The following is a 17403-nucleotide window of genomic DNA, read 5'->3' as shown; positions in this document are numbered from 1 at the left end:
CCAGCTGGCATCCAGTAATCTTTTATGGCCGGGGTTGAGTGGGGGCGTGGTCCTGGGTGGAGTCAGTCGCAAATCTACTCCTGCACCCAGCCTGCTTGACCCCCGAGCCAGCTTGCTCTGCCAGCCTTTACGTTTCCTCTTTCTACTCCCTTGATGGGTGACTTCACTGTTAATGTCCACCATCCCTATTGCCCCCCACCCTCCCCGTCAAACAATGCATCTGTAGGCAGTATAGGTCACACCCAGGCTTCAAGCATGTCCTCCCTGCAGAACACACCCACTGGTCACATGCACCAATGGGCTTGCCTCACCACACACACACACACACACACACACACACCCAGCACGTGGTCGTACTTGCACGCCGCCTTTAACTGCCAGTGCTTGCTGTCAAGTTTACATGCACTGGCTGTCCCCAGGCCCCTCACAGCTTCCCAACCACCTGGCTGCTGGCCTCGGAGGTACTCACAGCTGACTGATCACACCCTGGTGAGGATCCCATGGCGTGGTTTCCCAGGGCCTGCAAGGACTCAGGAGCCTTTTCCTGCTTCTACCTGGGGCTAGACCAGGTCACCTCTGTGCAAGAATATGAGTCTGGGAACTCTAGGGCCAGGGTGGGCTGCTCCATCCTGCTGGGACTCCGAGCAGAGGTCAGCGTTGCCTCCGGCCCAGAAGCCTTGGGGGCTGGCTGAGCTACCCTGGGGCCCAAGGGTAGGATAGGCAGCCTGGGACTTCAGTGACAATCACTGCCTGTCCTATCACAGGAAGTGGGAACGTGGAGCACCTGGACCCTGGACACTCAGAGATAGGCTTTTGGCTCCGTCGTAACCTTGATGTGTTCCTGTGATCTAGGGTCAGGGCTTTGGGGGTTGCCAAAGTATCTGAGATTCCGTCAAGTCCTTCCTTCTCAGCCTGATGGAAAGCCACAGCCTCTGCCAGATGCCAGGGGGCCCTCATATGTGGGGCAACTATAGTAGTAAAAGGCACAAGTTTCCACAATCTCAGGAGCTTTTATTTAAACTATAGTTACGTTCCTCCCTGCCCCTACCGAATCAGAATTAGAGTTTGAAACAACAACCCTATGTGATAGCTGATTAAGAGAGCCTTTCTGCGATACCTCCTCCGAGTACCGCACCTCACTCGTTCTTCCCAAGATTTTTGTTGGATAGATACCAGCTTCCTCACTGAATTTCACCAAGGTCACATGACTTGCTCAAGTTCAGAGGGTAAGTGGTAGAGAAAGCTCTAACTCAGGTCTAACTCCAGAATTTGTACTTTGAGTCGCTTGCACTTGTAAAGCTGGAGGAAGGAGGGCAGTCTTCATCTGCTGGGATGGGGCATAGATGGGATTCTTTCCCTTTTAGGGCTTTATGTTAGAGAAAAGTCTTCTGGGGCTCCTTATCCCTGAGCAGCCCTTACTGAACACGCTTTGGACCCGCCGTCCTTACATAGGTTGTGAGTTTTGCCCAGCAACTCTCTTCCAGTCTGTCATGGTTCTTGCATCTCTATGTAGATTCTCCTGTGTCTAAGGCTGAGGAGTAGGCATCCCAGTGCCGTTCCCCACGGCAGTCCTGGACTGGTGCTGGTGACTCATGGTGTACCTGGGATGCTAAATTTCTGGGTTCTGCTCATATCACTGCCACCTGTGAGCCTCAGAGTGAGTCATTTGGCAGCCTCTGGTCTTTCTTCTCCCCAGTGTAATCAGAGATACATTTCTCCTCTGCTTCTGGGAGTAAGTGTGAGAGTTAATTACCAGCACACCTCAGAAAGGTTAAGGAGATGGCTCTTGGAGTGCTGTGTGTGTGTGTGTGTGTGTGTGTGTGTGTGTGTGTGTGATGGGATAATACACCCTCTGGTCTCGGGAGGGAAGCGTCTGGCTAAAGTCCCACACCGTCATCCAGGTGGGACATGACTACAGATCAGCCCCTTAGGAGCCCTGGAGACTTAGCTGGCTCTGCTTGGAGGCTGTGGGAGCTTGATCTCTGCTGGGCTCCATCCCGGCAGTTTTCTCTATCCCAGACAGAGCGGCCTTGTTCTCTCTTCCTCAGTCACAGCCATTGTCTGGCAGAGTTCTGGGGGTGAGAGGTGTCCTGGGGCTTGGATGCCCTGCAAAGAATCAGTCTGGCATGACTCCTAAATTAATAATGTGTTTAGCTGTGGGAAGGGGTCGTCAAGAGCCAAGGGCCTGGAGGAGGGCTCCTTCTGAATATGTTACAGCACAACCTGGCGCAAAAAGGGTTACCCAGAACAGCGGCCATCTTGCTGCAAGGATGCTTTGTTCCCAGCTGAGGAGCTGAATAAATTCCTTCTAGGGCTGGTGGAATTCTCATGAAAATCTCCTGGGGGGGTGGGGGGGGCTTCTTTGCACCCTTGGGTTCCACAGAAGATACTTTCTGCCCTTGAATCTCAGCTCAGCAGTTCTGAGTCAGGCAGGGAGGAATGGGCTCTTTCTTTAGCAAAGGAGTCAGGGTTTGCTCACTGTGGTCAGATCAATGTTATTTTATCTCTTTGCCTCTGGTACCTCAGACCTCTGAGACCTGGGGTACGTTTTGTCTTTGGAGATGAGTCTGCCCCTCCCTCCTCTTATCCTCTTTTCTTCTCTGTGTCCATCTCCCTCTTTCCCTCCCTGCCCAGCCCCGGGGCTCGGGTGACATTCTGACTGCTTATGGGTCCTCAGCCCCTTTCCCTCTGTTTTCTCCACAGCAAGCCCCGCCCAACACGGACTGGCGATTCTCTCAGACCCAGAGACCCGGCACCAGCGGGTAGGTGACTTCCTCTCCAGCCCACCCTCTTCTCTGCGGCATGTTCTCAGTGATGACGGGGGAGGAGGTGGGGGAGGGCTCAGCATGTGCTACAAGGGGCTCCTTCCCTAAGTTCCGGATTTCAGGGAGGTTTTAGTGTACTGGGGGCTGGTACACAGACCCCAGAAAGAAGAGGCTTCTACTCTGGCTCTTCTGAAAACTCATTCCACACACTCAGCCCCTCCCTTCTCCCCAGGTAACCTTCTCCTATCTCCTGGTCTTTAAGTGGTCTCTGGGTGGAAAGGAAGTATTCTATACCCATCTAATTCCTATGTCCCCCTGCTCCAGGTTGGGCTGGGGTTCAGGCAAAGACTGGGGGGGGGCAGGAGGAGGAGGGGAGGCCATGTCAGCAGTCGGAGCCTCCTCCAGAGCCAACAGGTCAGGGAGGCCAGGCAACTGTGGGGGAAGGTGGAGACTGCACAGCTGGAGGTGGGACTGAGGGGGTAGCTCAAGGGGCGGGGCTTCCTGGTCCTGCCCTGGCTCCAGGCTGCCCTAGGTCCCGCAGCTGGTTCTGCCTCTCTACCTACAGGCCTCTTGTCTCTGCCACTCTTTCTTATCCCTCTGCCCTTTCTATCTCTCTCCCTCTCTTTCTGTCTCTGCCTCGGTTTCTGTCTTTATTGCTGCATCTTCGTCCCTACCATTTGTGTCTGCTTACACGGATCTGTGCCTCACACTGCACCTGCCATGCTGGGTGCTCAGGAAATGTGGAATTAATGAATAAATGTGACTCCTCCTTAGTCTCAGTCTCTGTTTCTTCTCCTCTCTGTTTCTGCCTCCCTTTTTCCTTGACCTCTTTTCTGTCTCTCCCTCTTGCCTAGCGTCTTTGTGCTCCTCTGTCTCCAGTCTCTTGGTTTCTTAATCTCTTGCTATTTCTGCTTTCCTCTCTGTTCTCTTTCCTTGTCTCTGTCTCTCTCTGTATGTCTCTCTAAGTGTATAGTCTCTGTCTGCATCCCTGGGCCTCTTTCTGTTACTCTTTCTTTATCTCTCTTCGTCTCCCTTTTATCCTGTCTCTTATTTCTTTGTACTTGTGGGCAAGCCAGCACACACATGCCCCCCCTCCCCCTCCCCCCTCCCCCCCTACACACAGAGTCTTTGATCAGTGCTTACCACCACACTCTCTCATCCCGGCTGCCCCAGCTGCTCATTTCAATCCAGTGTGAATTCCTGCTGAGACAGGAACCCCCTGCGGGTGGTGGGGAGGGAAGCTGTAGAAAGACCTTCAGTTGGTCTGAGGGGAGTGGGGTGGGCTCGGGGCCAGGCCTCCCTGTTAGAAGTCAGGAGCCTGGAGGAGTCCAAGGAACCCAGGAGAGAGAGAGGGGGCAGAGCTTAGGCCCCCTTCCCCTGCCTCCTTGCTGGGCGGGCCCTTACTGCCCACATGTCCCCACATGCCTGGATGGTGAGGACGCACTGCCACAAGGACCCAGGAGACCTTGGTATGCGGTGGAGCCTCCACCTCCTGCAGTCCTGCACATGTATCCAGAACCCGGGACATTTCCTAGAAGGGCCCTAGGAGGCAGCAAGCCAGATGGCTTGGACTGCCCTTGCCCCTCCCTTGACCCCATCTGTCTTGTTTTGCCCTAGTGGCCTTGCCAGCCTTTCTGTCGCTTATTTGTTAGGTCATTCATGTGTTCACTCACGTGTTCATTCATTCATCACTTATTTATTGGGCCTCTACTATGAGCCAGGCCCTGTTCTAAACACTGTCCTACAAGAATGAACAAGCAGACATCATCTTTGAACTCAAAGACTTCCAGGCCAGCAGGTGAGACAGAAAATTGACAACAAATCGCACTAAAAATGTCTAGTTGCAAATCTTAGCAAGTTCATGTGAGTGTAGAGAAAGCCTCCAGGAGGAAGTGAGCTGAGGTGGTGAGAAGCACTGGGCAGCTTGTGGACCCTGTACCCCCCACCTCCACCCCAGACCGTGTACTGGTCCTGGAGCAGAATTCACTGCTGCCCCTGGAAGGCCCATAGACTGCTTGTGATGTGCCCTCTGGGTTGAGCACCTTACCCCTGCCTCAAGTCCCTTTTCATCAAATGAGAGACTTGGTGGCCTGAAATACACATAGGAGCTCCTGGGGAGATGTAAGAGAAGGTTCCCTTCCTTAGTTAACTTGAGGGGGATGGGACACACATTACTGTCGGAATTCCGAAATGGCCCAGATGAAATGAACATTAAGGGCTCAGTCCAGCAACTGCAGCTTTTCTCCTTCATTCATTCCATAGTTAGTAAGCACCTCCTGGAGGCCAGGTCGTATTCTAGGTGTAGGAGGTAATAAAATAGGCCTGTTCCCGGTCCTTGAGGAGTTTACCATATGTTGAGTGAGGCAAATATTAACCCAAAATACAAAATAAGTGTAAGATTGCAGTTATCCCAAGTGCTATGAAGAGCAGTACCTGGTGGTGAGAGCATAAAATAGGGGTTTGACCAGGTCTGGGAGCAGAGGGAAATCTAAGAGGAAATGAGGTGTTGCTGAGATCTGAAGGCTAAGTATAAAATAACCAGCTGAAGGAAGGAGGGAAGAGCATATGCAAAGGCCCTGTGGTGAGGCCTCTCAGGATCAGCAGACTGACGGGGAATTCTTTCTTTGCTGCCATTCTGGTGAGTCAATTGGAGTGAGAGGACGAAGAGGGGAGATTTCTCTTGTTCAGCCTAACTCTGGTTCCGGCCCTCCACCACTTCTCTGCTCCACTTCCTCCTTACCATCTTGGCTACTGGCACACCAGCTTCAGAGCAGGGCTGCTGTTGAGTTCTCCAGTAAACCCAGTCCAAGTTCAAGTCAGTGCTGGGTCACATTGCCTAGACCAAAGGGAGAAAGACAAGTTGTGAAGTTCCCTGCTTGCCAGGTGCTCTTCCTTCCAGCCAGTGTCCCTTCTCAAGTCACCCTTCTGGCTTCCTGTCCTGGCAGCTGTTACCTCAAGTGCTGAACCCAGCAAACCACTTGTCCCTTCTCAGGCTGTAACCCAGGCTCCACCCTGCAGCTGTTCCCAGTCTCTGCACAGAGGGGAGAGTCTCCATTTAGCTTCTCCTGGTCTCCACTCTGTTCTCCCTTGATGGCTCCACCATCCCCTTCCACTTCCCCTCCTCAGAGAGACACCCGCCCTGCTCCCCCCCAGCTTAGGCCGTCACTCAGCAGGCAAGTAGCAACTTATTTTTTGCTGCTTATAAAAAAATACACGCTCGATATAGAAGCATGAGAAATAGAGGAAAAAATTAGAAGAGAAAGCACTCTAATTTCACAACCCAAAGAGCCCCCCCAATAACATTTTTTTGAATGTGGAAATTGTCAAATCTGTACAAAAGTAGAATGGTCTAATGAACCTCTGTGATCCCAATGTCCAGCTCCAACTAATGCCCTACTTTGTTTCACTTGGGTCTCCACCCTGTTACCCCCTTGAACTATTTTGAAACAGATCTCAGCCTTCATATAATTTCATCTGAGTCTTCATGGTCTTTAACAGACAGTTCTTTTTTTTTTTTTTCCAACATGTAAGCACTCACAGTAATATTGATAAACTAATAATACATTAATACTAAATAATATATTAATAAACTGGTATTATCAGAAATCCAGTCTATATTGACATTTCCCCGATTATATGTCTCTCTGTTAACTCATTTGTGCACTTACCCAAATTAAGGCCCACATTTTGTATTTGGTTGAGTGTCTCAAATCTCTTAAGCTCTTTAATATTTTCATATGTCTATTTCTAAACTTTTTTCTTTGTGCACTCAAACAACATGCACTGGTGTCTTGTCTTTTTTTTAATCTGATTCACCTAAATAAATTGTTCACAAACTTGTTCACAAAATATTAAGAACTCTTATTCCCGGTGAGGTGGTATATTTCTCCCCCCAGTAATTGAGCTCCATCAGCATTATCACCTCTTTGTGTTCTCTTTGCAGGATACCACGAGAATTTCCCCGTGGCAGGAAAAAAATGTTCAGAATGTAATTGTTGCCTAACAGCCCCTCATATGGACATAGGATGTGTATTTTAAAAGGCTGACAGGCTTTTACTATGTCAAAAAATACATATGTATTTATATTTTAACACAGTTAAATCCAGGCTTTTGTCAGAGGGGATGTCCCCGGATTTCTCCCTTTTTGCATCCTGCTACAGGGAGCTGTTTTTCCACAGCCCAGCCTCTGGGACGTCCCCCCCGCCCCCATCCAGCACACCCGAATACAGACTCCTTAGGGCAAGAATGCCGTCTCTCAACTCTTAAGTCTTAGGGCCTGCCACAGGCGCTGACACATAGGAGATGCTTGGAAAATGGTCAATTAGAGGTAGTCCATCGCCTGCACTTTTATTTTTCACCGTCTCCTAAATCCTGGAGGAGCCCCCTCTCCCCGCTGCAGGGGCTCCAAGGCCTCCATGGGGAAGCCCAGGGCAGTGCCGGGTATAAGCATATGGGCTTCAGGATCACAGGAGGCCCCTTCAGGTTCCAGTTCTGCCAGTGAGCAGCTATGCAGCTTCGGGAGTCTCTCAGCCCCTCTGAGCCCTGCATTTATCTGCTGGAAAAGAGAGAGAATCATAGTAACACTTATCTGCAGGTGGTTCTGAGGCTCAAATAGGCGAGCTACCTAAGCTATAACTGAACTGTATATAAACTAAGTATAAACTGTATATAAACTAAATATATACAACCAAGTTATATATACAACTAAATTATATGTAATTTAGTCAGCCCAGAACCCAGAGAATAGGAAGCTCTCAGCAAATTGTTCAAAAAGAAGTCTCTCCCCCTCCACTTACCTCGTGCCCAGCTTCACAGAGCTGGCAGCCTGCTCATCTGCTTAGCCTCCAGCCTTTAACCATTGCCCAAGAATCCTCCCCAGAGCCCAGCCCGTCATGGTTCCAGGCCCACCCCTTCACTCACCTTTATTCCCTCAACACCATTACCCAGTCCCCGCAGGGCATCTTCCTAACCTAGTATCTGATGCTGTTGTTCACCCCGGAGCCCTTCTCTCTGTTTCCCCTCCTTGACCTTGTTCTCCCAACTCCATCCCAGTCAGGCTCTTCATCGAGGCATGAGCTCATCTGCCTCAGCCTTGTGCCCTCTAGCAGGCCCAGTGACAGCTCAGTAGGGCTGCAAGTAAAGACCCCTGGATTTCCACAGAGACAGAGTTGACTGAGGCCCCATCCCTGGGCTCCTGTCCTCCCAAAGGTACCTTTAACCCTTGGTCCTCTCCCAGGAGCAAGAGTAATCTTTAAAGACTTAAATCCCATCGTGACACCCCCCCATTCCCCCACTTTAAACACCTGAGTGACTTGCCAGAGCTCTTAGGATGAGACCAACATCTTTAGTGTCCATTTCTACATCCTCAGCCCCTGACACCACCTCCCCCTGGGGCAGCCACACTGGCTTCCCTTAGTCTGTTGAACTGGCCAAGCTTTTCGCAGCCTCAGAGGCTTGGGCCATGTTACTCTCTCTAACTGGAAAGCGCTCTCCCCCAGCACTACACCTTCTCCTAGATACTTCACTTTACTTCCCAGTTTTTCACTTTGAAATGTTTCAAGCTTGTCAAAAAGTTGACTTGTCAAAAATAGTGTGATGAACATGGAAATACTGTTTTTACCTAGATTAATCAATTGTTAATATTTTGCACATTTGTTTTTCTCTCTCTCTCCACACACACACTAAACTTTCTTTTCCTGAACCATTTGAGAGTGGCAGACGACATAATATTTGAAAAACTTCAGTATATAACTCCTAATAATAGTAGCATTCTCCTACAAACCATAAAAGAATGATCACGTTTGAGAAATTTAACACTAATGCAATAAAATATTTAGTCCACTAGCAGATTTTCGTAAATGTTCTTGAAATGTCTTTTTAACCTGTTTGGTGGTTTTTTGTGGTTTTTGTTTTTTGTTTTTTAAAGTAAGCACTGCACCCAACATGGGGCTTGAGTTCATGACTCTAAGGCTGCAGGCTTTACAGGCCGAGCCAGCCACACCTCTGGTATTTTTTTTCAAACCTAGGATTCAATCAAAGAGCATGAACTGCATTTGCTTGCCATCTCTCTCTCATCTCCTTTAATGTAGAACAGCCTCCTTACCTTTTTTGTTTTTCATGACAGACATTTTTTAGAGTCCAAGCCAGTTGTCTTTTAAAATGTCCCACAATCTGGATTTGCATTTTCTCACAGTGAAAGCAGGTTGACAGTTTTGGTAGGAATACTGCCCATGCGACACCGTGTACCCTCCCACTGCATTACATGGGGAATGATTTCATGTCCGTCTGTCCAGCTGTCAGTGATACTCACGGTGTTCACTTAGTTAAGTGGTATCTCCAGATCTCTCCATTACAAAGATATTTTTAAATAATTGATTAATAAGTACTCTGTGAGTGGTATTTGAGACTGTGCAACAACCTGCCACTTTTAATATTTTAGTATTCACTGATGATTGCTGGTTACAAGGTGGTGATTTTCTGTCATCCTTCCTACTTTCGTTTCGCTGGAATTGTCCTGCAAATCACCTGGAAATTTCTCCCAATTTAAATTGCCTGTCTTCTAATGTCCCTTTTCCTCAGGGAAGCCTGGACTGAGTGAGCTGCCTAGCCCCTGCTAAATCAAGACTTCCCCCTACACCGTGCTCTTGGCCTCATGGCACTTGTCACAGTCACGATTAAATAATTGTGTAATTATTTAATGTCAGCCTCTCAATATGGACCATGAGCATCATAGAGACAAACTATTTCCGTCATGTTCCCAACTATAACCCCAGTATCTAGCCCAGGGTCTGGTGCACAGTCATTGCTCAGTAAATGTCGGTTGAATAAGTGGACACAGCATTCCACCTCTTCTCACTCTGAGAGAGAAACGAGCCTCCTACTTTTCCCTTCAACCCTAACTCTCCCTAACTCTCCCTTTGATGTGACTGCAGCTGTGCCCTGATCTGAGCCCAAGTCCACCTTCCTGGGGCTGGGGGGTCCCAGAGCAGGGGAAACCATAGGCAGGGACAGAACTTGGAAAAACTGTAAAGCATTTCTTGGCTGTGCTCACCCACCATGACAGAATGCACAGACGTGCTCTTGCTCGCGCTCACTCGTGTTCACTCTCCTGTGCTCCCCCCTCCCCCACCATGTGTTCAAGGCCTGCCCTGCAGCCACTCCCCTGGTGCCAAATCCTTCCCTCATAGTGACCTAACTCTCTCCATGGATTTTTTCCCATTCATTCAGGCAAGAAATATTTATTGAGGAACTCTGGGTGCCAAAGGGTGCCAAGGATCACCTAATAGACTGTGTGTGTGTGTCAGGGTGCCCCCCCCAAAAAAAAACCCAGAAAAAATGTCCTACTTCCAAATTCCAACAAAGCAGGGAAATAGTCACTGTGGGAAAAATCCAAGTTGGGTTGGAATTCCTTCAGGTCCTCTAGAGGTTAGCATTTTTAACAGTTATCGAGCACCTCATGTTTTCCTCAGTGCTTGGAGTGTCTAAAGGTGGTAACTAGGTGCCTCAGTGGGAGGCAGGCAGACCCTGCCCCACCGCACACAGCTACAACACCAGGAGAAGGGCCGCTGGGGCTGCCACGCGGACGCCCCCGGGGCTGGTCCGGGTGGGCTCAGGCATCCCCTCTGACCAATTTTATTCATGTTACCAAAGCAGAGGTTGGGAACTGGCACTCTAGGGAACAGTGTCCATACCGGATTTGCTGTGAGAGGGAGCTTGAGGAATTAGGGAAGTGCCTCAGAAAAGGTTTGATTTTTATAGATGGTGCAAGGCAAGCAAGTGTGCTCAGCAGAGGAATTTTTCCAAAGGGTTTGCAAACATGACATGTTCCGATCCTACGGGCCATCTTTTTGCATGGGACGGAGACCCAGGGTGCTAGATCTGGGTTCCCTGGGAGAGGACAGGAGGGGCGTGGCCTGGGCTGGCCCCAGAGGCTGTACTCACCACCACCCCACTCTTTCGGCAGCTCCCAGAATGGCGATGAGACCGGCACGTGGCCCAACAACCAGTTTGACACAGAGATGCTGCAGGCCATGATCCTGGCCTCTGCCAGTGGTGAGTTGTGCTCCTCTGGGTGTGGGGTTTGGGGTGGTCCCACAGCCGCCAGGCCTCAAGACTGGCCATCCACCTGCCTGGCGTCTCTGGATCTTTCAGCTGCTCCGAGGGGACTCCTCATTCCTGGATAGAAAGCCAGGTGGAGAAACAGCTGAGGGTCCCGGGATGCCTCGAGGGGAGTGGGAAAGGAAAGATGTATTGAGGGGGTGTAGGCGGTAGTGTTAAGAGTCCAGCTTCAGCAGGGGACAGCATAGGTGGGACCCTCGTTCTGCCACTTACTGTCTCTGGGAATTTGATCCGTTTGCTTAATCTCACTAACCCTTCTTCAGCCAAGAAAATGGAGGCAGTGGCCTCCAGGGGGTTGTCGTGAGGACTACATGAGATGCTTCCGTAGACAACAAAGCTGTGGGCCTGGCACACGCAAGCCTTCCATCCATGCAAGTGGGTGTGAGAGAATGCACTTGGACCTGTGAGACCCCTTCTCTTTTTTGTTGCCCCCACCTGCAGAGCAGGATTTTGATTTTCCTAGAGGGCTAACAAAGAACTTCACGTGCAAGAGAGATTCAGCCGATGACTGTTGTCCCCGAAGAGTCAAAAGCAGCCTGAGCAGGGGAAACAGAACACCAGGATGATATTAGTACTTAGGAGCACAGGCTTTGGAGGCAGGGCAACCCGGATTCAGATCCTGGCACCCATGCTTAGCTGTGTGTCCTCAAGGAAGGCACTCAGCCCCTGGGGGCCTCAGTTTCACTGACTATAAATCGGGTACTTTGACAGATCTTACTACAGTGTTGGGAGGGCCAAACATAGGGCCTTAGCACAGTAATGACAGAGTAAGGGCACGGTACGCAGTGGCTGAAATTGATTAATTCTTATCCTTATTGACCCGTAGAAGGCTGAATTAGAATGATGCCTATTAATAAGGACTAGTTGCAGGAGCAGCAAATCCTAGGCTTCCTTGGAGGCTGTCAGAGGATGAAGGCACTGGGCTTACATAGTGGAGTGAAAGGCCTGGCCTCTAGCAGGCGCAGAGGGCTGGTAGAGAACCAGGTAGAATCAGAACAGTGATCACTAAAATCGCACCTGTGTACCGTCCCGGGCACATGCTTGGCCAACTTGATGGGTATCGCACCAATTAATCCTCTTACCAGCTCTGCAAGGGCTGTCTGTGATTACTTACTTATATTTGACAGATGAGAGAACTGAGAAATCCCTTGCTCCAAGGTCCCTGTTTAGAGTTGCAGATGGGTGATTCTAATGCAGTCCGACTCCCGGTTCATGCCTTTTCTTCTGCAGTGACCACGTCTGCCTTTAGATGCAGCCTACATTTCCCTTTAGCTGAGTAGGAGCAGAGACTGAACTCCTCTTACTGTCGTGCTTTACTCTCAGACTAGAGGTGCCAGATAAAATACAGGATGCCCAGTTAATTTTAACTTCATGTAAACAACAAATAGTATTTTAGCATAAGTAGGCCCCAAACATTAGTACTGGGACATACTATATAAAAAATGGCTCATTTTTAATCTGAAGTTCAAACTTATTCGGGCACACTGCATTTATTTTTGTTAAATCTGGCAAGCCTTTCCCAGATGTCTGTGAGGCTGAGTGAAGCCAGGCCCGTGTAGGTGAAGGGGGAGAGGAAGAGGGAAGTCACAGGGGAGGCCACCCTTCTGGCACAGAGCTGGCCCAGGTCTGGGGGGGCTGTACTCCTGGAGAGGCCAGATACTGAGTATGAAAGAGGCAGGCGGGTGGGTCTGGGAGATGCCAAGTCAGGTTCTTGAGGAAAGTAAACAGACAGTCAGGTATATTTAGCTGTTGTGGTTTTTAGTGTTAAGGCCAGGAAGCAGGCTTTTTGGCCTGAATCCAGATTTAAAAAACAGAAATGGAATCAGTATTTATGGCCCACAAACTTCCTGGGTCACTGCCGGCTGGCTCCCCTGTCAGGGCTCCAGCCCCCTGGCCCACACAGCAGCTGACCTGAGCATAAGCTTGGGCCTTGGGGAATGGACCCAGAGGGTTGAAGTGGCAGGGTCAGGCCCTACTCTCAACTTTCACACCCGCTTTCCTGCCCCGAAGCCTGGAAAGGGTTCTGGAGTCCAGCCCAGCCTGGCGCTAGGGCCTGCTGAGGGGGAGTAAGTAAGAAGGAAAGTAAGTACACTTGGGAGGCTTTTTAAATAAACATTTGGGGGGGAAGTGTGTTTTCAAGGAGGCTCTGGTTTGTGGTTCAACTGGCCCTCGTCTAGCTTGACCAGGCCTCCCTGTCCGGAGGTGCTGTCTCAGCCCTGGGTTGGGGTGGGAAGGGCAAAGGGGGGAGGGGGTTCGGGTGCCAGGAGCTGGAGAGGAGGCCAGAGCTGCTCCCACCTTCATGCCAGAGCTGTTTGCTTTGGTTCGGTTTGAAGATTTTATTTTATTTTTTTTTTTTTAAGATTTTATTTATTTATTTGAGAGAGAGAATGAGACAGAGAGAGAGAGCATGAGAGGGAGGAGGGTCAGAGGGAGAAGCAGACTCCCTGCCGAGCAGGGAGCCCGATGCGGGACTCGATCCCGGGACTCCAGGATCATGACCTGAGCCGAAGGCAGTCGCTTAACCAACTGAGCCACGCAGGCGCCCTGAAGATTTTATTTTTAAGTAATCTCTACACCCAACACGGGGCACAAACTCCCAACCCTGAGATCGGGAGTCGCATGCTCACTGACTGAGCCAGCCAGGCACCCCTTTCTTGCTTCCAAAAAAAGAATGTTTCTCTTAGGAATAGAAAAGATCTCGGTCCCTGCTCACTGTGTGTGTTGGAGGAGTAGAAGGAGGGGCCACTGAAGAATTGATTCTACAGAAGGCCAGAGCCTTCTATAGAATTAGTCTACAGTCTACCTTCTCCCTCTCAGATTTATAGACGGGGAAACAGAGGCCTGAATCATGCAGGGCCTCTGCCAAGGTCATGCAGTATTTTTAGTGGCCGAGCTGACCAGAAGGAACTCACGTGTCAGCCTTTTTTGTCTTAGGCACTGGGTTTGCACATCATCTCCCTTCTCGGTCCAGCCCAACCTCAGTGCCCCCCTCCCACAGGACGTGGGCCAACGTCAGGCCTGTGCTTCTGGTGAGAGGTGGCAACAACTGGCTTTGTCATTTCCACCCCCTTGGGGTGCTCCTTAGAGGTCTAGGGGCGTGCAGGATGTGGGTGGGCCTGGCCTCTAGTTACCCAGTCAAGCCCTTCATGCCCTTCTGTTCCTGCCTCCCTTCTTCCTGTTTCTCCCCATTTATTTCCCTTTCTTGTGTGTGTGTGTCTCCCTCTCTCTCTCTCTCTCTCTCTCTCTCTCTGGAGCTTCTGAAGTCTCCCCTTTAGCCCCTAAATCACTCTGGAATCCTAGCTCTTTGAAGCCGAATCTGGGCCCCCTTCCCCTCCCTTCCCAGGCTGGATGAGGGATGCTGGAGGGGAGGGTGAGCTTGGCTCCCTCCTGGAGTTAATTAGGGAAAACATGGAAAAGTCCGTGAAATGAAGGGGCTGGGGGAGGGGACCAGCCTAGAGAAAGAGAAGGAAGTGGGCAGCTGCTCCCTCCCACCCAGCCTCTCTTTCACACATGCCCCCAAAGCCCTCACATCCTGGGATTTGGGACTTGGAATGGAGGTTGTAGAAACCTGAGCGCTGGAGCGGTGGGGGGTGGGGGGGGAGCAGAAAGACGGGGGCTCCTCTTTCCTGTCTCGGTTCCTGTCTCCTCTCCCCTCCCCCCCGGTGCTGGTCTAGAAAATAGTTCCAGTCTGTTTCTCAATCCCTGGTTAGTGTCCCAGGATTAGTCAGCCTCCCCGGCTTTAGTCACCCTCTCTGCCCACTCCCAGGGTCTAGGGGGGAGTAAAGGGAGGCCGGGAGCAGAGCTCATCTGCCAGCCGGGCCCGGGAATTCCCGGGGCTTTAACCTTCCCGCTGCCAGACGAGTCCCGCAGAAGCCCTGGTGAGCTCAGGCTGCGGCGTGGGAAGTCCTGGTTTGCCTGCCGGCCCAGTCGGGGAGCGTGTGGAGTGGAGGTCGCGCACACCGCGTGTGGCCGTGAGGCTGACGCGGCCGCGCCTCCCACGGAGCACTCAGCACGTGCCTGGGCGCGCACCAAGCATTGTCTCATTTAAGCCTCGCAAAAACCCAGTGAGGTGAGCGAGTCTGTGCTTCTCTACCTTCAGTGTGCATCAAAATCACTTGGAAATCTTGTTAAAATGCAGATTCTGAGTCTCCTTTTCCAGCAAGCGCCCAGGGTGATGTGGAGCTGGAGCCCGCATTTTACTTCCCTAGAGCCCATTTCTTCTTGGGCCCAGTGGGAAGCTGGGCTCAAGGTGTCCTCTGGTGTCACCCAGCCCTGAAACTGTGAGCCTGTGTCTGCATCGTTCCTCCGCCGGCTGCTCCCGGGAGCATCTTCTTCGCCTCCTAGAACACTGCTCAGCCCTGCCTTCCCTCCCGCTCCGCTCTCCGCAGAGGGACGGGGTCCACGCTGCTGGGGGCGGTGGTGACTCCGCCCGACAGTGGACAGTGGATGCTTAAATACACGCGGCCGCCCCGGCTTTAACCCGTGCCGCCTGCTAGGGCTTTGAGTTGGTCTTTCACCTTCTCTGGGCCTTGCTTTCCTCATCTGTGAAGTGGGGATAAATACCCCTATCTCGCTGGGTTGTCTTAGGGAGGTGAAAGCCGTCGTGCCCGTGCACTCCCTAAGCCCACACTAACTACAGAACTGCCCAATACCCGCGCTGTGGGCGCTGGCCCGAGGATAGGAGGACCAGCAGGTCCTGGTTACAGCCCCCCAGGAGCCCTTGATCGGTGTGGCTGCCAGAGGGGCTCCCTGGAGAAGGGTTAGGGCAAGGATTTGAGAGCTTTTACCTCAGCCCTGAGAAAAGTAACAGCCAGCATGTTTTAAGCCCTTACCGTGTAATAGGCACTCTTCTGGGTGCTTTATATACATCATAATCTTGGTCAGCCTTAACCAAAACCTGAAGAGGTAGATGCTACTTTTAACCTGCTTCACAGATCAGAAACCTGAGGAGACATAGGGGAGTTTAGGTAGACTTGCCCCAAATCAGTTAGTAGGTAAGAGAGCTGGGAATCAAATCAGGGCAGTCTCACTTACATCTGCCCCTTGTGAAGAGAGAGGACATTCCCAGGGCTCGGTGGGGTCAGGGCCGGTGCTTGGCAGGCCTTCATTAACTGGCTGTGCTCTAACAGAGTGACTGTTGGGGACCCAGAGTTTAGCTCCTGACCTTCCTCTGTCTCTTGCAGAAGCTGCTGATGGGAGCTCCACCCTGGGAGGGGGCACCGGCACCATGGGCTTAAGTGCCCGCTACGGGCCTCAGTTTACCCTGCAGCACGTGCCCGACTACCGCCAGAACGTCTACATCCCGGGCAGCAATGCCACGCTGACCAGCGCGGCCGGCAAGCGAGACGGCAAGGCCCCTGCCGGTGGCAATGGCAATAAGAAGAAGTCAGGCAAAAAGGAGAAGAAGTAACGTGGAGGCCGGGCCCAGAGCCACAGGGCAGCTGCCCTCCCCGACCAGCCCAGTCTCTCCTTACCTGTACCCAGGCCTCGGATTTTCAGGGCTCACCCCCAAGATACTGGTAGGGATCCAGGCCATGCTCCCCTTGGGAAACAGAAACAAGTGCCCAGTCAACACCCCCCTGTCTGCCCCCAAGGGATTGAATATGCAAAGGGAGTTCTGCTGGGAACCCCCGTCCAATCAATTGCTGTGCCCATGGGGGTAGTGGGGTTCGTGTAGACACCATTTATCACACCCCCTTTAGTTACAGCTGAACTCTGCCATCTTCCAAATTTAATCAGGCCCATCTACCATCCCCTGCCTCCCTCCTGCCCAACCCACCCCACCCCCCTCAGCGGCCCCTCTTTCTCAAGGAAGGTGGTTGGGGTGTTGAGGTACCTGGTGACCTAAAAAGGCTCATAGTTCTGAAGAGTTGGAAGGGCATAATAACCTGTAGGCCTCTCCAATTCTCCAACTTCCCCCAAAGCATGGTTTGGTGCCAGTCCTTTCATCTCCTTCCAGAGCCCAAGACCAAGTTCAAGTTTCGGGAGACATGGTGACGATTCCCATGGTACTGATGCTTGCTGGATTTAGGGAGGGCACTTTGCTACCATGCCTCTTCCCAAAGCCCTCGGGACCAGTCTTTTGTTCTGTTTTTCATTGTTTGATGTTCCCACTGCATGCTGTGACTTCCCCTGCCCCCAAAAGAGAGACTCCGTTGCATGTTCTAAGACAGTATGGGGTGGCAAGATAAAGAAGGGAAGGGTGTGGATGTGGGGGATGGACAAAGCTTGACTTACCGGTTATCAGGGTCTTGTAGAAGGCTCTGTATGTCCCCAGGGTACTGGCCAGATCCCCAGTTCCAGCCATAAACCAAGGACCAGGCTGGACCCTCGTTTACCACACAAAGGCGGTAAACTTTGGGCTGAGCTTTTAGCATCAGTGGATTTCAGCTGGCATTACAGTCAAAGGAAGGTTTGCGGATGTTTAGCACCAGGTCCCCTGGAGAGGTCAGAGGGCCCTCTGTGGGTGCTGGGTACTCCAGAGGTGCCACTGGTAGAAGAAGCAGTATGGCCCCAGCAG

The 17403-nt window shown here is 51.4% G+C and overlaps 1 protein-coding gene across 4 annotated transcripts in view; it reads left to right on the top strand.

Annotated features, from left to right (window-relative positions):
* LOC102738963 (protocadherin gamma-C4) overlaps positions 1 to 16683 on the top strand; it is a 50561-nt gene extending 33878 nt beyond the window's left edge. For all 4 annotated transcript variants that reach the window (XM_081826954.1, XM_006731486.3, XM_006731485.3 and 1 more), the window contains exons 2-4: positions 2704 to 2762; positions 10729 to 10817; positions 16067 to 16683. In XM_081826954.1, the coding sequence (XP_081683080.1) occupies positions 2704 to 2762; positions 10729 to 10817; positions 16067 to 16293 (375 nt within the window). In that variant the 3' untranslated portion in view covers positions 16294 to 16683. The remainder of the gene's footprint in view (positions 1 to 2703; positions 2763 to 10728; positions 10818 to 16066) is intronic.
* The last annotated feature ends 720 nt before the right edge of the window (positions 16684 to 17403 follow it).

The sequence above is a fragment of the Leptonychotes weddellii genome, chromosome 7 (genome assembly GCF_054177405.1).
Source record: "Leptonychotes weddellii isolate Sample4059 chromosome 7, ASM5417740v2, whole genome shotgun sequence".
NCBI lineage: Eukaryota > Metazoa > Chordata > Mammalia > Carnivora > Phocidae > Leptonychotes > Leptonychotes weddellii.
The sequence above is the reverse complement of the archived record's forward strand: the minus strand, read 5'-3'. Positions and strand labels throughout refer to the sequence as shown.